Raw genomic sequence first — 22,801 nt, forward strand, 5'->3', positions numbered from 1 at the left:
AGAGAAGCCTTTTGCACTGCTGGTGGGAATGTAAATTGATACAGCCACTATGGAGAACAGTATGGAGGTTCCTTAAAAAACTAAAAATAGAATTACCATATGACCCAGCAATCCCACTAATGGGCATATACCCAGAGAAGACCATAATTCAAAAAGACACATGCGCCCCAATGTTCACTGCAGCACTATTTACAATAGCCAGGTCATGGAAGCAACCTAAATGCCCATCGACAGATGAATGGATGAAGAAGATATAGTACATATATACAATGGAATATTCTCAGCCATAAAAAGGAATGAAATTGGGTCATTTGTAAAGAAGTGGATGGACCTAGAGACTGTCATACAGAGTGAAGTAAGTCAGAAGAGAAAAACAAATATCGTATATTAACTCATAATGTGGAATCTAGAAAAATGGTACAGATGAACTGGTCTGCAAGGTAGAAATAGAGACACAGATGTAGAGAACAAATTTATGGACACCAAGGAGGGAAAGCGGCGGGGGTGGTGGTGGTGGTGGGATGAATTGAGACATTGGGATTGACATATATACACTAATATGTATAAAATAGATAACTAATAAGAACCCCTTGTTTAAAAATAAAATAAAATTCAAAAAAAACGAAGAAAAAGATATTTCAGATATCGAAAACACAATTTAAAAAATTAAGGGCTAAAAAACCAAAACAAAAATCAGCCAATGTAACCCATCATATTATTAAACTAAAAAAAGAAGGAATAAAACATGATCATATGCAGATAAAGCATTTTGGGTTTTTTTTGTTTTTATTTTTTTGCGGTACGCAGGCCTCTCACTGTTGTGGCCTCTCCCGTTGTGGAGCACAGGTTCCAGACGCGCAGGCTCAGCGGCCATGGCTCACGGGCCCAGCCGCTCCACGGCATGTGGGATCCTCCCAGACCGGGGCACGAACCCACGTTCCCCGCATCGGCAGGCGGACTCTCAACCACTGCGCCACCAGGGAAGCCCCAGATAAAGCATTTTAAAAATTCCACATCTGTTCATGATAAAAAACTCTCAGTAACAGAGACACAGAAGTAATCATCCATAACCTGATAATGGACATCTCCCAAAAAAAACCCCACAGCTAATATAATATTTGATGGCAAAAGAGTGAAGAGTTTTTCTTCAAGATTAAGAACAAGGCGAGGATGTCCCCTCTCACCACTCCTATTCAACATCACACTGGGACAACAGACTGGAAAGGAATGTATAAAACTGTCACTATTCACAGACATGATTGTCTACATAGAAATCCCAAGCAACCTATTAAAAAAAAAAAAAAAACCTCCTAGAACCAATACATGAATTAGCATGATCTCTGGATACACAGTTACATATAGAAATTAATCATATTCCTATATACTAGAAGTAAACAATTGGGAAACGAAACATTTAAAATACCGCTCCAGAATAAACACATAAGTATAAATCTAATAAAAAATGTGCTGGCTCTGTATGTTGAATACTATAGACCTTGATTTTTTTTAAAAAAATCATACATCTACTGAATATACAAATGGAAAAACATTCTGTGTTTATGGACTGGAAGACTCAATAAAGTTAAGGTTTCAATTCTCCCCAAATTCATCTATAGATACAATGCAATTCCAATAAAAATCCCAGCAGGATTTTTTGTAAATATGGTCAAACTTATCATTAAATTTCAACCTGTGAATGACACTTTAAAAGTAAAAAGACGAACCATAGACTGGGAGAAAATATTTGCATCTGTACAATGGAATACTACTCAGCAATAATAATGTATGAACTACTGATACAACAAATTGGATGGATTTCAAAGGCCTTATGCTGAGTTGAAAAAGCTAGCCTCAAAAGACTAAACATTTGTACTTGCATTTATATGTTATTCTGACAAAGACAAAACTATAGGAATAGAGCAGTGGTTGCCTGGGTTTAGGAATTGAGAAAGGGTTTCATTATGAAGGGACAACATTCAGGAACTATTTGAGGGGGGTGTTTGTCCTGTATCCTGATTGTGGTGATGGTCACATGACTCTGCACATGAATTAAAACCCAAAGAACTCTACACCAAGAAAGACACTTTTACTGTATGTTAATTGGACAAATAATAATAAGAAAGAAAGAAAAAGTCACGAGACTAATCCCAAATCACAAACACTTGATTTTCAAACATCCTGCCTCTAGCACTGAATTTCCCACCCACAGTGAGACTGTTCTTGGCACCACCAGCCCTGAAGAATGGCTAAGGTGCCAGGAGTGCTTCTAACATTTGGTGTTAATTTATCCAATTCAACTGAACAAATATTTATTGACCTAAGTATTTTCCTGGCATTTTGGATACATCTATAAACTAAACAAAGTAAAAGCCATACCTGATATGTGAGAAGAAGGGTAGAGACAGTAAAGGTAAACATAATAAATAGGTAAATTATAAATAATAAAAATTATTGTTGTTATATAATTTATACTATACTATATATAGTATTGTATGATATATATCATATGTTATTATAACATAGTATATTAATGTAATAGAATAATGAATACGCAAATTATATATTATGAAGAAAGGTGATAAATATTACTGCCAAAAAAAATTAAAGCGGAGAAAAAATCAAGAGCGCTAGGGTGTAAGAAGGAAACAATTTACAATTTTAATTTGGGGGGCAGGGTTGGCTTGTTTGAAAAGGTAACATTTGGGTGGACCTGAAAAAAGGGATGCAGATATCCAGGGGAAAAGCATTTTAAGCAAAGGGAATAGCCAGTGCAAAAGCCCCCAGAGTAGGAGTATGTCTGGCATGTTCAGGGAACAGCAAGGAAGCCTGTATTATTACTGATACTAAAGCCACACAAAGAAAAGAAGAGACCAATACCCTCATCGGTATATATGCAAAAATCCTCAACAAAAAACTAGCAAATCAAATCCAACAGCATATTTAAAGGATTATATACCATGATTAAGATCCCAGGAATGCAAGAGTGGTTCAACATAAAAAAAAAACAATCCATGCAATACACTACATTAATAAACAAAGGAAAAAAAAACAAACAATCACCTCAACTGATATAGAAAAAAACATTTGACAATATTCAGTACCCTTCCATGATTAAAAAAAATGCTTGAGGGACTTCCCTGGTGGCTCAGTGGTTAAGAATCTGCCTGCCAATACGGGAACATGGGTTCGAGCCCTGGTCTGGGAAGATCCCACATGCTCAGGAACAACTAAGCCCGTGCGCCACTACTACTTGAGCCTGCGCTCTAGAGCCTGCAAGCCACAACTACTGGGCCTGTGAGCCACAAGTACTGAAGCCTGCGCACCTAGAGCCCATGCTCTGCAACATGAGAAGCCACCGCAATGAGAAGCCCGCGCACCTCAGTGAAGAGTAGCCCCTGCTCGCCGCAACTAGAGAAAGCCCGCGTGCAGCAATGAAGAGCCAACACAGCCAAAAATAAATACATTAATTAATTAATTTAAAAAAATGCTTAACCCACTGCCCTCTCCACCTTCTCCAGACCCACACAGTGGACTGGCTGGCCTAGAAGGATGACATCCTTCCCGGGTAGCAGGATCTGGTAAATACCAGAGAAGGTTGCATGATTAATCACAACCACAGCTGCCATTTATTGAGCTCCACTGCAGAGAGAGTGTGTGTGCGCATGTGTGCGTGTGTGTATGCTGTGTGCGTGGGGTGTGTGTGTGTCACACGTGCTGTGAAGGAGGTGGTGTGTGTGTTATGGTTCACAGAGATTAAATTAAATATTCTGTATCTTGGGAATCTCATTATATATTCTGGGATTTATATAATATATATCTTCTATTTTGTGAAAAATGTTACTTAATCGTAGTTACATAGATTACCTAATGCTTGTGAAAGCAAAGCACAGCATCTGGCACACAAGGGCTCAGTAAACGGCGGCTGTAACCATTATCTAACTAACTAACACCATTAGCATCTCCAGTCCTCACCTCACAACACTCCTCAATGTGGATACTCTTATTATCCCCGCATGTGAATTGGGAAATCAAAACTCAGTGAGATAAAGTAAAAGGCACAAGGAACACTAAGGTGTAAAGCACACAGGCCTGAGCCTAAGGCCCACAGCCTCTGTCTTCCTTCTGGAGACCACAGCCCACTGTGTGTGGACAGGTCTAAGCCAAGTTGCTTGCCCAAGGGGATGCCAAGTGTCAGTGGTGGGCATGGGTGAGCACCCTGTCCACCACGCCCAGCCCACTGCCTTGTCCTTCACCCCACAGACTCTCTCAGGAGAGGCTGGGGTTTCACTTCCCCTTTTCTAACCATTAGGGAATGTCAAGGGTGATGTATTTCTTTTAAAGACCAAAAAATTGCTCTATTTATGAAATCTGATTCTTGTACATTTAAAAATTCCTCATTGTGAAACCAGGATGACATTTGACACAGGAGTTGTCTGTAAAGAATCAGGCCTGATGCCATCTACAAGTCAGAGCCCAAACCTTCAACTTCAGTCTATTGTGGCAGAACAAGCAAGTCATCACTATTACTGTGGAAGCATCCAGAAAAAAGCAGGACAAATACACACACACACACACACACACACACACACACACACACACACTCAGAAGCACACACAGAGGCTTTGGAGGTAGACCTGAGTTCAAAGTCTTGCTCCATCACTTACTAGGTGTTAACTTTCAACCATGTTTCTTATCCTTTCTCCATTTCTTTATTGGTAAAATGCTAAAATTTGAGAGGGAATTAAATGAAAATAAGTCATTGGTGCTCAGTCCCCAGAGACATTCAACCAATGACTATTGCTTTTCATCACCTAATACCACTTACTAAATGTTTTTGATGCTGACAAATACTTCCCTGCCCTCTAAAAGCTGGTAGGATAAGTAGAACAAGGTTCAGCACTGAGATCCTCAGTTAAGCTGCATGCTGTCCAGATGGCCAGGACAAAGGCCTCCTCAGAGAACCCTCTGCCCCTGGAATAGAGAGGTCAGGGGACCTCAGAAAGAGAATTCTCCCAAGACAAAGCAAGAAGAGAAGGGCCTGGAATCTGACCAAGGCCTAGCTACAAAGGGCAGCTGCAGCCTCACTGAGGCATTGCTGTGTCTGCAGAAAGGCAGGATGGCCAGAATAAGGATGGGCTGCATGGAGTCTGGGAAAAGGAAAATCTCGGAGCAAGACTCACAATTAAAAATCATCAACCACACAAAGAAACAAGGAAACTTCAGTTTAAAATACACATTAAAAAAAAATACCTCTTTACTGTTTACAGGAAAAATACCTAAAGCATGAGGACACAGAAAGCTTAAAGGATAAAAAGTAATTCAGGCACATACTAACCAAAAGAACACTGGTGGAGCCTTATTATTATTAGATAAAGTTGTTATGTTCTAATGGAGATTAAGAAGGTCATCATATAATGATAAAAACTTTGATACCTCTAGATGATGGAAAAATTACAAATGTGTGTGATTCTAATAGCCTCAGATACATGTAAGGCAAAAGTTAACAGATATTGGGACTTCCCTGGTGCTGCAGTGGTTAAGAATCCACCTGCTAATGCAGGAGGCATGGATTCAATCCCTGCTCTGGGAAGATCCCACATGCTGCGGAGCAACTAAGCCCATGCGCCCCAACTACTGAGCCTGTGCTCTAGAGCCTGCAAGCCACAACTTATGAGCCCATGCGCCACAACTACTGAAGCCTGCACGCCTAGAGGCCATGCTCCCCAATAAGAGAAACCACCGCAATGAGAAGCCCGCGCGATGCAACGAAGAGTAGCCCCTGCTCTCCGCAACTAGAGAAAGCCAAGGCACAGCAATGAAGACCCAACGCAGCCAAAAATAAATAAATAAATAAATTTATTTAAAAAAAATTAACAGATATTGACAAAGCTACCATTACAATGAAATATATTTAACATATCTTAGTAGCTGATATGCCAACGATCTTAAAATTTGAACAACTGACAAATTTCATCTAGAGGACATAAATAGAGCATTGAACCTAACAATTGGAAAATGTGCATTATTTTCAAGCACCCAGGAATATTTATGAAAATTTACCACATTGGGGACACAAAGTCAAGCTCAACTAATTTCAAAGGATTAGCATCATACAGTCCACTTTGTTTCAAGATGACAAAGTTAGAAGTCAGTAACAAAAAGATGATCAAAAATACTCTAACTTTGGAAATTTATAATTCAAATAAGATTCAAGAGTAAACCTGTAAGTCATAAGGGAAATTAGAAAATATTTAGCAGTAAACTGTATTGAAAATTTGATATAATAAAACTTGTGTGATGGAACTAAAGTAATAGTTACAAGGAAATTTATATTTAAAAAGAGGACTTAAAATTGGTCTCATAACAATTAAATTAAGAAAAAGAACACTAGAATAAACCCAAAGAAAGTGGAAGGAAATAATAAGAACAAAAAAAGAAACAGAAAATCGATGTATGAGACAGGAAAAGCTGAATGCTGGTTCACAGACACATTAATAAATTAACCTCTGCTAAGAACGCTGGGGTGCTGCAGGCAAAAGAGAAAGAATACACAAATGATAGTGTTAGGAATAAAAAGTTAAAAGGATATTGTGAATGGCCTTATGCCAATAAATTAAAACAGGTGAAATGAGAAAAATAAACTTGAAAAATAACTTACTATGAATCATGCAAGAATAAACTGAAATTTATTCTCACAAAAATATATCTTTGCAGAGGTGACATCAACACCATTACGGTGTGAAAAGCTCCCTTTGTCTCTCCCCTTCAGCCTACAACTAGCGAAACATTCCTAACTCCAGAAAGCTTCCTCTGCCCAACACAGCAGGATGCTGGAGAGATCCATACATCTGTACATCTGAAGGTGGGTGAATTGGGACACACAGAGGAGGCAGAACCACGGACTAGCAGAGGCAGTGCTGGGATCCTGGCCCCTGGCCACAGCTGCTGAGTCTGCAGCCCCAGCGAACCTGGTAGCAGCAACAGAGGTGGCACATGAGACCTAGGCCTCCCAGCCACAATGGCACCCATAGCCACAGGGAGCCGGACAGCAGCGGTGGCAGGACCTATGACCCTGGTCCCTCCAGCCAAAGCAGCATCCGCAACTCCAGCCTCCCCCACTCCTACCAATGACAGCAGCACCCACCAACCCAACAACCCTGAAGGCGGCAAAGGTGGCCATGACTCTGGCTTCTCCCCTTCCCCACTGTGGCAGCAGTGTCCGTGACCCAGGTGTCCCCAGACATGGTAGAGGTGCCTGCCATCACACTGTCCCAGGCAGAAATACCAGTGACAGTAGCAACACTGGCAGCAGCAAGGCACAAGCAGTGGCAATGAGGACACCAGAGAAACCTCTGGCAGAGGTGCTGGAGGGTGGAAAATGCTGGTTCTCAAATATAGCCAGAGGCCACTCAAGAGAAACAAAAACTTGGGCTATAGCACCACCTACTGAAAAACAAAAAGAAAGGCCTTTAATTAAGAACTCGAACTGTTAGAATCAAAGTAAAAAAAACTTTATCTAAATAAGAAAGAAGTTTGCTCCTTCAAATGCACCAGCAGAGGAACAACTCATCAAGGACCATGAAAACACAGTATCACAAAAAGAAAATAACAATTCTGTAAAACTTCAAGTCACAGAAGATTGTGATCTAACTGACAGAGAATTCAAAATAGCTGTCATGAAGAAATTCAATTAGCTACAAGAAAACTCAGAAAAGCAGTTCAATGAGCTAAAGAGTAAAATTAATAAACAGAGGAATACTTTACCAAAGAGACTGAAACTCCAAAAAAGAACTAATTGGAAATTCTGGAGCTGGAGAACTCAAAAAATGAGATAAAGAATGGATTAGAAAGCACTGGAAATAGAGCAGACCATATGGAAGAGAGAATGAGTGAGCTTGAAGTTAGAAATCTAGAAATGATTCAGGTAGAAGAAGAGAGAGAAATAATATTTTTTAATAAAGAAACTACAAGAACTATCAAACTTGATTAGGAAAGGCAACATAAGGATAACGGGTATCCCAGAAGGAGAAGAGAGCTTATTTAAAGAAACAACAGTTGAGAACTTTCCAAACCTGGGAAGAAACTGGATATACAAGTCCACAAAACTAACAGAACACCCAATTATCTCAATACAAAAAGATCTTCTCCAAGACACATTATATTAAAACTGTCAAAAGTCAATGATAAACAATTTTAAAGACAATCAGAAAAAAAAAAGACAGTAACCTACAAGTTACCCCATTAGGCTATCAGCAGATTCCTCAGCAAAAACTCTATAGACCGGGAGAGAGTGGAATGACATACTCAAAATATTGAAAGATAAAAACTGTCAACCAAGAACACTCTACCCAGCAAAGTTATCCTTCAGATATGAAGAAGAAATAAAGTCTTTCCCAGACAAACAAAAGCTGAGGGAGTTCATCACTACTAGACCTGCCTTATAAGAAATGTTGAAAGGAGCTCTTCTACCTGAAACAAAACATCAAAAGTACAAAAAACTTTGAGTAGGTAATAAACAGACAGAATCAGAAAATTGTAACTCTTCACCAGAGTTAGTTGTTAAACAATTATAGCATAAAGGTTAAAGGGGGGAAAAGCATTAAAAGCAACTACAGCTACTTCAATTTGGTAATAAACTCACAACATAGAAAGGGATAATTTGTGGCAACAAACATAAAAGGGGAAGAAGACAAGGACCAAATCTGTATAGGCAAATGAAGATGAGACACTTTCAGCAGAAAAAGAACTATGTAATCTCTGAGACAGTTTATACAAACCTCATGGTAACCACAAAACTAAAATCTAGAGCAGAGAAATGAAACATAAAAAAGAGGAAACTTAGAAAAATATCATCTAAAACCACTAAATTAAGATGACAGAAAATCAAGGAAAAAGAAACAATGAAAATACAGAGCAACCAGAAAATAAAAGATTAAATGGCAGTACAGAGTCTTCATATATCAATAATCACCCTAAATGTAAACGGAATGAATTCACCAATCAAAAGACAGAGAGTGGCTGAACAGATTAAAAAACAAGACCCAACTATATGCTGTCTCCAGGAGACTCATCTCAGCTCTAAAGACAAATATAGGCTCGAAGTAAAGATATGGAAAATGATACTCTAAGCAAATGGCAGCCAAAACAAAAAAACAAAGAACAGGTGCAGCCATACTCAGATCAGACAAAATAGACTTCAAGTCAAAAAAGGTAACAAGAGACAAAGATGGACATTATACAAAGGGGATGATCCACCAAGCAGACAGAACAACTATTAATGTATTTGCACCTGATGTAGGAACACCAAAATACATAAAGCAATTGTAAAAAACCTAAAGGGAGAAATTGACAGCAACACAGTAATAGTAGGGGACTTTAATACCCCACTTACATCAATAGATAGATTACTCAGACAGAAATTCAACAAGGAAACACGGGCCTTAAGTGAAACATTAGAGCAGATGGACTTAAATGAATATAGAACATTCCATCCAAAATCAGCAGAATATACATTCTTTTCAGGTGCACATGGAAATTCTCAAGGATAGACCATATGTTGGGACACAGATCTCAATAAATTTAAGAAGAATGAAATCATATCAAGCATCTTTTCCAATCACACCTGTATGAAACTAAAAATCGACTACAAGAAGAAAGCTGGAAAAACCACAAATATGCGGTATCAAAATCTGTGTGATGCAGTAAAAGCAGTTCTAAGAGGGAAGTTTATAGCAACACAGTCCTACCTCAAAATCTCAAAAAAAATCTAAACTTACACCTAAATGAACTACAAAAAGAAAAACAAACAGCCCAAAGTCAGTAGAAGGAAGGAAATAATAACCACCATAATGGAAATAAATGAAATAGAGACTAAAAAGACAATAGTATGAAACTAAGACATGGTTCTTAGAAAAGATAAACAAAATTGACAAACTTTTAGCTAGACTCACCAAGATAAAGAGACAGAAGGTTCAAATAAATAAAATCAGAAACAAAAAAGAAGTTACAACAGATATCACAGAAATACAAAGGATTTTAAGAGAGTACTCTGAACTGCTATACACCAACAAATTGGACAACCTACAAGAAATGGATAAAATCTTAGAATCACACAACTTTCCAAGACTGATTCATGAAGAAACAGAAAATCTGAATAAACTGATCACTAGTAAGGAGATTGAAACAGTAATAAAAAAATATCACAAAAAACCGAAGTCCAGGACCAGACAAATTCAGTGGTGAATTCTACCATTCAAAGAAGAATCTCAAACTCTTCCAAAAAACTGAAGACAAGGGAATGCTTCCTAACACACTTTATGAGGCCAGCACTACCCTGATACCAAAACCAGACAAGGACAACACAAAAAAAGAAAATTATAGGCCAATGTCTCTGATGAACATAGATGCAAAAATTCTCAACAAAATATAAGCAAACCAAATACAACAATACATTAAAAGGATCATACACCATGATCAAGTGGGATTTATTCTGAGGATGCAAGGGTGAGTCAACATTCGCAAATCAATCAATATGATACATCACATAAACAAAAAAAGGATACAAATCATATGAGCATCTCAATAGAGGCAGAAAAAGCATTTGACAAGATACAACATCCATTTATGATAAAACTCTGAATAAAATGAATAATGGCCATAAATGACATATATGTCAAACCCAGCCAACATCATACTGAACAGAGAGAAACAAAGCTTTTTCTCTTAGATTAGGAACAAGAAAAGGATGCCACTCTCACCACTCTTACTTAACATAGTAGTGGAAGAATTAACATTGTTAAAATGTCCAGAATTACCTAAAGCAATCTACAGATTCAATGCAATCCCTATCAAAATCCCAACATTTTTCACAGAAATAGAATTTAAAAGTCCTAAAATTTGTATGGAACCACAGAAGGCCTTGAATAGCCAAAGCAATTCTGAGAAAAAAGAACAAAGCTGGAGGTGTCCCTAATTTCACACTCCCTAATTTCAAATTATACTACAAAGCTACAGTAATCAAAACATATATAAAGAAGTCAAACAGGGACTTCCCTGTGGCACAGTGGTTAAGAATCCACCTGCCAATGAAGGGGACACAAGTTTGATCCCTGGTCTGGGAAGATCCCACATGCCACGGAGCAACTAAGCCCGTGTGCCACAACTACTGAAGCCCGCGCGCCCAGAGCCCATGCTCTGCAACAAGAGAAGCCACCACAATGAGAAGCCCACACACCGCAACGAGTAGCCCCCACTCGCCGCAACTAGAGAAAGCCTGCGTGCAGCAACAAAGACCCAACGCAGCCAAAAATAAATTAATTAATTAAAAAAACAAAACTCACACAACTCAACAACAACAAAAATTTTCTAAATGGACAGAGATCTAAGTAGAGATTCCAGAAATGACATACAGATGGCCAACAGGCACATGAAAAGATGTTCAACATTACTAATTATTAGGGAAATGTAAAGCAAAACCACAATACGATATCACCGCATGCCTGTTAGAATAACTATTATAAAAAAGACAGGCAACAACAAGTACTGGTGAGGGTGCAGAGAAAAGGAACCCTCATACACTGTTGGTGGGAATGTAAATAAACAGTATGGAGATTCCTCAAAAATTAATAATAGGGCTTCCCTGGTGGCACAGTGGTTGAGAGTCCGCCTGCCGATGCAGGGGATATGGGTTCGTGCCCCGGTCCGGGAAGATCCCACATGCCGCGGAGCGGCTGGGCCCGTGAGCCATGGCCGCTGAGCCTGCGTGTCTGGAGCCTGTGCTCCACAAAGTAAACTTTAGGGCAAAAAGCATTACTAGAAATAGTGGAACACTTGATGACGAGAAAAGGTTGAAGTCACCAAGAACACAATAACAATTCCAGGGACTTCCCTGGACGTCCAGTGGCTAAGAATCTGCGCTTCCACTGCAGGGGGCACGGGTTCGATCCCTGGTTGGGGAACTAAGATCCTGCATGCCACGCGGTGTGGCCAGAAAAAAAAAAAAAAAAAAAATTAATAATAGAACTACCATATGATCCAACTATTCCACTTCTGGGTATTTATCCAAAGGTTATGAAAACACTAATTCAAAAAGGTATATGCACCCCTATGTTCATTGCAACATTATTTACAATAGCCAAGATATGGAAACAATCTAAGTGCACATTAACAGATGAATGGATAAGATGTCACACACACACACACACACACACACACACACACACACACACACAGTGGAATACTACTCATCCATAAAAAAATATGAAATCTTGACATTTGCAAAAATACGAATGGACCTTGAGGGTATTATGCTAAGTGAAATAAGTCAGATGGAGAAAGATAAATACAGTATGATTTCACTCATATATGCAATATAAAAAATACAAAATAAATGAACAAACAGAACAAAACAAAAATAAACACATAGATAACAGAGAATGAACGGATTAGTAGTTACCAGAGGGGAAGGAGGGATGGGGGAGGGCAAAATGGGTAAGGAGAATCAACTGTATGGTGATGAATGGAAACAAGATTTTTGGTGGTGAGAACACTACGGTATACACAGAAGTCGAGTTATAATGTTGTACACATGAAACTTATATAGTTATAAACCAATGTTACATCAATTTAAAAAATGTGCAAAGACTCTAACAGACATTTGTCCAAAGAAGATACACAAATAACCAATAGGCACATGAAAAGCTTCTCAATATCATTAGCCTTCAAGGAAATGCAAATCAAAACCACAATAAGATACCACATCACCCTCACTAGGAGGGCTATAATCAAAAAGATATAACAAGTGTTGGCAAGAAGGTATTCAAACTGAAACCCTCACCCACTGCTAGTGAGAATGTAAAATGGTGCAGTCACTTTGCATAATGATTTGGTAATTCCTCAAAATGTTAAATGTAGAATTACCATATGATTTAGCAGTTCCACTCCTAGGTATCTAGCTAAGAAATATGTAAACATGTATCTACACAAAAACTTGTACATGAATGTTCACAGCAGCACTATTCATAATAACCCCAAAGTGAAAACAATCCACATGTCCATCAGCTGATAAACGTATAAGTAAACTGTGGTATACACACTGGAAAATTGTCAATAAAAAGAATGAAGTATTGATACATGCTACAACATGGATGAACCTTGAAAACATTATGCTAAAGAATCCAGAAACAAAAAAAATCACATACTGTATGATTCTATTTATATGATATATCCAGAATAGGCAAGTTCCTAAATACAGAAAGTAAATTAGTGGTTGCCTGGGACTGGAGGTAGGGGCAGGGGAAATGGAAAATAATGGCTAATGGGTATGGAGTTTCTTTTGGTGTGATAAAAATGTTCTAATCAATTGTGGTAATGATTGTATATTTCTGTGAATATACAAAACAAATTATTGTACATTTTAAATGGGTGAATTTTAGGGTGTATGAACTATGTAAAAGTAAAGCTGTTTTTTAAAAAGGTAAAAAAACAAAAAAAAAAAGAATAAATCTTCTCTCAAGAAAACGTCAGGCTCCTGAGATTTTACTGGCAAATTCTATCACATAGCTAAGGAACAGAAATAGTAGGACTTCCCTGATGGCACAGTGATTAAGAATCCATCTGCCAATGCAGGGGACACAGGTTCGAGCCTGGTCCGGGAAGATCCCGCATGCCACAGAGCAACTAAGCCCGTGTGCCGCAACTACTGAGCCCGCAAGCCACAACTACTGAAGCTCGCATGCCTAGAGCCCGTGCTCCGCAATAAGAGAAGCCACTGCAATGAGAAGCCTGCGCACCACAATGAAGAGTAGCCCCACTCGCCACAACCAGAGAAAGCAACGAAGACCCAATGCAGCTAATTAATTAATTTTTAAAAGAAAGGAATAGAAATAGTAATCTTTCCATAAACTCTTCCAGAGAATAGAAGAGGGAACACTGCCCAATTTATGAGGGTAACACAAATTTCATAGTAAAAATAGTCAAGAAGGAGTGTGAAAGGCTGAACTTTCTCAAGAACAAAAATTCTTTTCAAAAATTAGCAAATCAAATCTAGCAATAATTATATCATGAGCAAATTGTGAAGGAATGCAAGGTGAGAAAACTAATCGATTTACCAGATTAACCAATGTAACAGCAACAATCATATGATTATTATGGTAGCTGGAGAATTGACATCCATCCCCCTCACCACCAACCCCCAACACGTCTGGCCAAAGGGGGCTCTCTTTGGAGAAACACGTGCAATGTCTTTCAGAAGACTGTCCTGTGGTGTTAAAGGCAAGATGACCTGGAGAGGTGGCAGGCAGCATAGTTTACTGAAATATTTGTGTTTTGTCATTGCTGCTTCAGAGGAATGAAAAAAAGACACCAACTATTTTGTTGCCTTGTTCTTTTGTTTTTCCCCTCTCGCTCCAAGGTGGTGGGGGGTTCTTTGCGCTCCCCTGCTTTAGTGGAATTCTGTGTTACAGGGATGAAAGCAAAAGGTTATCAAAGTATGAGGTCCTTGAGGAGATGAGCCTGCAGAAGTAAGAGAAATTGTCCTTGTTAGGGGAAATGGAAGCAGCAAGAAGAACAGGAAGAGTCCCATGATTGGGAAGGATGCTGTTGTTTGTGTCTTACAAGTCAAGGACCACACCCACACCCTGGCAGTGCCCTGGCAGGTGTGGGGGGGGGGGGGGGAGCTAAGACCTAGGAAGCAAAGGCTGCCGGGCATACCAGGGAGGCTGGGCCCAGGCATCAAAGCTCCCAGGAGCAGCAAAGATGCCAAAGAAGAAAGTGAGCCTATGGGCAGCAGAGCTCTGCCCTCAGTTTCTAAGATCGGGTAAACTTCCCTGGTTCTCCTGCGACCCGACAGCATCCCCCAGCCCTGTATTGAGTTGGATTGGTTTTCTGCCAGCTCTCAGGGTGGGGGTGGGTGAACGGGGAGAGGGCCTTGAAAACAAAGTTAACTTGATTTAAAGAAAAGACAGTCCTGCTTTCACCAGCAAAGCCCTCTGGGGTCCCTAGGAAAAACAAAATGGAATCTAGGTGATAAAATAAGGTCTCACCTCCTCTCCTGTGCTTAGTCTAGTTTCACTTGCTCATAGGGTACTGCACACAGAGGCCCACACCACGCACCTCAGACCGGAGTTCCTAGTGCGAAACGGCTGCACGGGACACTGCAGCCCGTGGATCGTGCGCAGAAGCGCTGCATACGACACTCAATTCAAGATGGCGGCGGCGAGCTGCGTGCAGAGACGCTGCACCCGGCACTGCGATCTCCGCCCCCCGCCCCCCCCCCCACTCTAGATCCCTAAACGGCAGCCCCACCCCTGGCCTGTCAGGAGAGCAAGTGAGTTGGCACCTCTCCATTCTCTGATAAAAGAAGAAAGCTTTCCTTTGCTTCTGAATCCAACTCCGTCTCGTTCTATTCGCTGGAACAACGCCGGCCGGGGACACCTACTCTGAAGAATAAGTAACAACGTGACGGTTCCTCACAGCCAGTTTGTACTACGCGTGCGCGGGGTGCTTACGTAGGACTCGGGAGACAGAGATACACTGATTACAGATTAGGGAAGCAGGCAGCAAAGCTCTACCTGTCCTCCAGGTCTGGCCACTGCTTGAAGTTTCCCTGGGGGTCACTGCCGGCTTCTCCCTTCTGAGCATCCACAACCGCCTCCTGCCTCGCCCTCGGGGAGTCCTTCAGGTCCTTGCACAGGTGGAGGGTGCCTCGGGCCATGCTGTCCAGGAAGCTGAGGATCTGGAGGCAGCTCTGTATCTTGGGTGGGAGTGGGCTGGCAGAGGAAAAAGCCGCACTCATCAAATCGGCAAATGGCCTGGCCTTTGTGTCCTCCCAGGAGTGCGGAGGAGCGCCCTCTTCCTGCAGGGCCCCGAAACAGCCCAGCAAGCAGAGGTCCTCTGCCAGCTTCTCAAACAGCCCGGTCCTCCTAAAGAAGTCACCGTTGACAGGGTCCAGGTACAGTGCTGCAGACACAGCACAGAGGGTGTGCAGGACCAGGTCCAGGGTCTGGCTGGGGGACACTGCCCCCCAGGTCTGCAGTGGGGGCTCCCGGAGAGACCCCTCCAGGTCAGAGAGCAGGGACAGCAGCCCATTGAACCCACTGGAGACTCTGAAAGCGGCACGGCCTTTGGGTGTCTCCAGGATCCGGAGCAGAGACTGAAACCAATGAGAAACAAGTGAGTGAGATGGAGGAGGCAGATCTTTAACGCTGAGCTCCCACCCATCCCTGCCAAAGCGTTCCGGGTGCTCTTCTGCGCTCCACTCCGTAGGAACAGCGAGCTACCGATGCGCGACTCTGAAACACTGGGAGGTCAGTACCATTCCTCTTACTTTTAGTTTTGGGTTGTGCCTCAGTGTCTTCATTCAAATGGCTGCTCTTAAAGGCTATGCTGCTTTATAGGGTTGACTTACAGTCCTGTATCTTGACTTAAATGCATCTCCCTCCACAAAGCTTTCCCTGACCCTTAGCTTGTTCTCATCCCAGGCTGAGCGCTCACACCTCTAAATCCCCAATCAAAACTCTCACCACACTGTATTGAAGCTACTTGAAAATTGTCTCAGCCTTCGCCTGCATTGAAGGCCCATGAAATCAGGCTTGCTCACTGCTGTGGAACATAGCACCTACGTAATAAATATTTGCTAAACTTATGGAATGAACCATTTCCTGTATTGCGAAAGGAGACTCAGTGAAATCTATATAAAGCAACTTATTACTATTTACCTCCCTCTCTGTGCAAGCACAGATACTTCTAATAAATGAAAGATAGTCAAACAAATCTACTTAAAACCTGGTGTGAAAATATGAGGAAATTAAGGTGGAGAAGAGAAATCCTAATGGAAGGAAACATATAGATATAGCATATAATATAGACCGTGTGTGGAGTTTAGGCTATTTCAACACACATATGCAATCTACCTTCTACAGATTGCTGAGATTTCTACTGGACAGCCAAACTTTTAATTCCTTCTAAAATCAAATATTTTCTAAGCACTTCCAATATACTATTCATTGAGCCCTGTGCACGATATACACTAGGTATTCAATAAATGTTTCGGAAGGAAAGAAGGACTACATTTAAGAAGTTCTCATTCTGTGCTAAAGTTTCACACCTAAAAGTGAAGAATGCATGGATGATCTTAGATAAATATCAAAAGCCTCTAACTTTTGGTATTTAGTTATTTACTATTCATGAAAATTGCATGGGACTGCATCGAAGACCCAGGCTTCTTAGGCATGTTTCCCAGAGAATGGCCAGTCCCTGTAGTTTTGCTCTGGAGGAAGATTTGAATTGTTTTGTCCTTTCAAGTGTTTAGTGTTCAGTGACACAAGAAAGAGGATTGTCCGGGCAGGCACAACTTAAAGTCAATTTCAGGATGCTTGAAACAAGTTTCAAAGAGAAAAAATAAAAAGAAATTCCCAATTTGAGAGAGAGGGGATGATGCTGTGTCTTAAATGCATGGTTTAGGGTGACAGTCTATAGCATAATGCATGAAAGTCCATTGACAAAGAGAAAACTGGTGGGTCAGAAGAAAGGAGGGAAGGGATTAGATTTTTAAATTCTCATATAGAGAAAGTCAAATAGAAATTCAGTAAAGTTACAGGTAGCTATGAAATATGAAGTCATGCACTTTGCAGGGCAAAGGTGATTTTCTAGCTCTATCTCTAAAATGCTGGTAACCCTAACCTAACACTAGAGTTTTATCTGAAACAATATAATGTGTACCCCTAACACCCAAATTCTGTTATCTAATATTATATTCTGCTACACGAAGCCTGAGCTGCTTGGCAGGCAGTCAACCCAAGCTTGGGGTAAGAAAGCACAAAATGAGGCAGGACTAAGTAAATGCATACAGGCAAGGACTCTTTCAAAGATGGAGAGAAATGACGACCAAGGCGCTGCTTAACATGCTCCCACGGCCCCATCCATGACATTTCAAGAAATTAAAAACAAAGATTGTAGAAACTAGGAGAATCTGTAAAAGGCCAAAGGCCACGATTATGTTCAAAATGGACAAATTATCATATAGAGTGATGTAGAAAGATTCATCCCTACCAGTGTGGGTCAGTTGATCTTTTCCCAGTTATAGGAGAAAACAATGCATGACTTATGGTGGTTAGATCAAAGACTACTCACCACAGCTCAGGGAGTGACTGTGGTGAAATTGAATTGTCATTTTGTTCTTTAAAAGAAACAGCATCAGGGCCGTGCACTAACCGGGGATCAAATGAGAGTGGTGGGATAGACTTCAGGGAAATGGGCTTTCCAGACTGCCTGAAAGCTAGAAGCAAAAGTGAAACATTAAGGACCAGGCAGTGACAACTGCTTTCTCCTCCTGGGTGAGGATATGACCCAACTACTTCTGAATTTGGCTCAAAACCCAGGAAAGTTTGATATTTGTAGACAGGTCCTTAAAGAGAAGATTGTATATAGACTGTTAGAGCAGATTCTTCAGAATAGTGACATTTGGTGAATGTAAAACCTTATGGTTTAGCAACACAGAGCTTTCTAGACCAGGCACGGCCTTTCTCTTTATAGACTGCATCACCACAGCTGCCTTCCTCAAACCCCACCCCCAACCCCAGGACACTGGGGCCAGTCCTCTGTGCCTGCCTTGTGTGAGCAACTCACTCCGCACAGAAGATTGTTTCTTTGGTCAAGTTGGAAATGAACTCTAACCTTGAAGTGCGTGTGGTGGTGGTAGTTTCTTCCTGCCAACTGATAACCCACACAAAAGGCTGAGCATTAACGTGTGGTACAGCGTGCATTGCATTGTGTGTCTCGACCTGTCTCAATGTGACTCGTGACGTGGAAAATAAATACATCACCGAGACATCAGGAAGTCTTAAGCTGTGAAACTGTAAACTGTCTAGATGTATGTGAGTGTTTTCGGTGGCTCCTAAAACTACGATGAGGTTGTTCAAGGCAAATGGAATGAATGGAGCTCTTCTGTTTATCACATGACGTGTGACAAAACAAACACCCAAAAGAGAGAGTAATTAAAAAATAAAACTAATCAGATTAGAGCAATTGTCTAAGTGCTGGATGACCACTAAAACGCCCCTCTTTCCTTAAGAAACCATCTTCCAGTTGTCCAAGTTGACACCAGACGTTGCTCAGAAGGTCTCCATCATTCAAGGAATGTTGAGAGCAGATATTTTAAAAAGAAAGCAAACCAGTACTAGTGTCTGTGTCTCTCAGAGGGTCTATCCTCTGTAATTCCTAGACGGTTCTTTTCTCCTCCTGTTGGGAGGGGTGGAGAAAAAAGCAATGGCTGACCTTAATTGTTGCTTTGTTTGATTTATTAAATTCAAAGTCATTATCTAAAATGGGGGTAATCTCATTAGAACTTAGACTGCTCTATTATTTCTTGGGATGGGGTTAATTTCATATTTGCAGAGTCATAAAGTAAAGAGCCCCAAATCCAATTACAAAGGCTTAATTTCATAGCAACTAAAGAGAAACATTTCTATCATAAAGGAAAATAAATACTGCACTACTTCGGGAAACGATTTGTCAGGAACTGGGGACCTGGGAGGAGGGTCTCCATTACTGTCATTCAACTTTGCATGATAATGCATCACCTAGGCTTGAGAGTCTACGGAAGGGAGTAAATTTAATCAGCTGAAGTCAAAGTAATCAGGCTAGGGTTGACACATTTCAAGAAAGGTCAGCGTTAAGCACATTTTCTCCTCCTTAACTCAGTTACCATGTCATCCTCTCTGAGTTAGTATTCCTCAAGCTTGAATCTATAAAATGGATGTCTGCTGCAAAGCGCTAACTACGTTAGGACTAACAGGATTTATTTCACATTCTATTATTTGTTATTCCTCATAATTTTCCACGTGTCATGCTGGAGGACCGGTGAGGTAACGCGATTAAGCTCAGAGTTGAACAGCTAAATGTATATTAGCAAATCAATCTGAATTTGTGCATAACCCAATCACAGTCCCACTGGCCATGGAGAGGAAATTCATTTGCTTACATTATTCTTTAACTCGGTTATCATTTGCCAGAATTAGGTGGTGAAGTCACATGTGCCTCTGTATTGGTATGGAAGCACCACTGGATTTTGGGAGCAACTGCCTTAAGTCACATGTTTCTGGAGGAATTTTCTCCTCCAGAGCAGCTGGCTGATTCTCAGGGAAGGGAAATGAGGGTGGCACCATGATGTGAATACACTTCAGAGATGACAAACCTTTATTGGGTGGTGAGGCAGGGAGTCGTGCCTTTGAAATCCCCTCCCTCCACCACTTTCACCTCATCCTACATCTGACCCACTTTGCAGGCACAGTGCTTTGGGCAGAGTCCACTGTCAACTGCCAAAAAAGGAAATCTAGCCAGAAAGAACTAATTTTACATCTTTGTTTCCCAAGGGGTTCCCAAAGTGATGCAGAACAAGGGCAGATCCCGCATCAGATTCCAGCAAACGTTGGCTAATTGCTCACACGACTCAGTGGTGGGCAAGGCTGGAACAGGCTCTGGGGCCCAATCCTTCCCCGCCACCCACGGGAGCTACAACGTGTTATCACCCTAGTCCTGGAAGAACAATGGCGGCTCTGGGCACCCTCCCAACTGCCCAGCAGTGACTTGGTACCCAGGGAGAAGACAGCCCATTGAGTGCGGGGTATGGCTCTGTTAAATAAGCTTACACAGTGTTCATCCCTGATGTGCTCTGTTGATAGTGTGATTCTGAAATGATATTGAATCTGTAAAACACCATAATGGCTTTACATTGCTAATTCTAGAAATTCAATCTTATTACCCAAGGGCTGGCACTCCAATAAGGTGCTTCTGGGCTATAGAGTAAGCAAGATGAACTTTCCAGGAGCAAAGCAGAGAGCTTTTCTATAATGGACACAAAAACACTTGTGCTCTCCAAAACTTTTCTCTCCATGAATCTGTTTGACTTTCAATATGAAAATGTCAGAAATAGATAGGGCTTCCAATTATTCACCCAATAGAAAACCAAAGTCCTAACTGCCTTGCTCTCTGCCTTCCCTGTTCCTTATTAGAATAAGGCTCATGTGAATTAAGCTGAACACAGACATATGAGAAAAAATGCAAAAAACAGCAAAATGAAGAGGAAAAATCACCAGATTTTAAATCACTAGTCTTAGATCCAAACTCAACTTCATTCAGTATTAGAATCTCTCGGGGCCTATCTCTGCCCAATATTAAGATAGGACCACAGGAAGCTAAGGAGCCCTCCAGCTGTAAACTGTCATTAATTCTTGATATCTCTCTCCCTTACTCTCCCGTTTACATGCTCCCCTCAATCCTGTTACTTCACATAATCATGGGACTCCAGTGTCTTTCAACAGACCTTTAACTTTCCTTTTTTGTTTCATCACCTTCACTGATTCTTTGACCCTGTGATTAAATCGCTGTTTTGGTTCTTGTTATCTGCAAAATACATGATAACTATGGTCATAATGCCACTTCTGGATGGGATTCTCGTGACACGTTGGCCATGCTGAACTCCACAGGATTAGGTCATGAGAAGACATGAATACAGTTGCATCAGTGCCTGACATTGGCTCTGCTGAGAAATAAAGTAGGTAAAATAAACTGAATGCCATTCTCTAACTGGTGAAATGGTTTTGTACAGAGATAGTCATAGCTAAATAAGGTTGAGGGTTTAATTTTGGAAGTCAGAGCAACTTCGTATTGTATAAAATTCACCAGTGATCCGGAGTGGCATGATAATGCAACACGAGTGTGTATTGCATAGGGGGTTCTTCTGCACATAGACGTGACAGGTCCCCAAGTCAGTTCCTTGGGAGATATTTGCATTTACATCTGCTCTTCTCTTAAACAGCATAAACAAAAGAAAGGGGATTTTTTTTTCTTTTAAGGCATAAGCCCGCAAAGACAAAAGAAATGGAAAAGCAGGAACAGCAACAAAATTGTGAGAGCTGTAAGGCTGATGATGTTTACTATCATCTTTAACTGTTTTAAGATAACTTGATGATTATTAACAATATTACAAAAACAAAAATATATGCTTCTCTTTGTTGTCCAAAGGTGACAGCCTAGTTTTACTTCTCCCTTTGTAACCACTGTTCCTGTGCCTTTGACTGCCTTTTGCTTCCTCTTCCCAGTTGAGGTGTTCCCTCCTCTGTGAGCCTTCCTCAAACATGTAAGGCAGCATTGGTCTCTCCTACTTCTCTGTTCCCGTGGCAGCCTGCCTTCAACCTCTGGGGCATTACCATGCTGCATCACCATGACTGCTTGCTTAATATTAGCCCTAGTCTACGAGCTACCAGTTGGCAAGGGCTGAATCTCATACAACAGCGTGTCCCGAGCACTCTGCATCAGACCTGGTAACTGGTAGATGCTCACTAAATGCTGGGCAAGTAAACAAGGCTGCTGCTTGGCCACCACCAATTTGGGCTCCACTTCCATAGTTTACAGTGTGGCTGGGAAGTAGCTGCCCAACCAGGGACTACATTTCCTGGCATGTCTTGCATCCAGATGAGTCCTGCCCAGAGAAACTTGGACAGAAGTTAACGTGCACCAGTTTTAGGCCTGAAAAAGAACGTGTGCCATTTTCTCTGCTCTCCCTTCCTTTGTCTGATGGCTGGATTAGATGCCCAGGTGACTGCTGTCCCTGAATGACACTCCTCCCAATCACTGATTGGACGGTACGTAAGAAAGAAACCTCTAATGTGCCAGGCTGTTGAGGATGGGGGATTTATTTGTCACAGCAGCCAGTAGTACTCTACCTGTATGATACAGTGACCGACTAAATGAATGAATGCGTGGGCAAATGCCGATCACCTGCTGCATGTCCATGGGAAACCCA

At 41.1% G+C, this 22,801-nt stretch overlaps 1 protein-coding gene across 1 annotated transcript in view; it reads right to left on the bottom strand.

The window, feature by feature from the left end:
- Positions 1-16,431, bottom strand: part of LOC307175471 (WD repeat- and FYVE domain-containing protein 4-like) — a gene marked incomplete at its 5' end in the record, with an annotated part of 227,684 nt that extends 211,253 nt beyond the window's left edge. The window contains 2 exons of the mRNA XM_079900580.1: positions 15,570-16,220; positions 16,406-16,431. Of these exons, the coding sequence (XP_079756706.1) occupies positions 15,570-16,220; positions 16,406-16,431 (677 nt within the window). The remainder of the gene's footprint in view (positions 1-15,569; positions 16,221-16,405) is intronic.
- Positions 16,432-22,801: the final 6,370 nt, after the last annotated feature.

The sequence above is a fragment of the Stenella coeruleoalba genome, assembly GCF_951394435.1.
Source record: "Stenella coeruleoalba genome assembly, chromosome: 16".
Taxonomy (NCBI): Eukaryota; Metazoa; Chordata; class Mammalia; order Artiodactyla; family Delphinidae; genus Stenella; species Stenella coeruleoalba.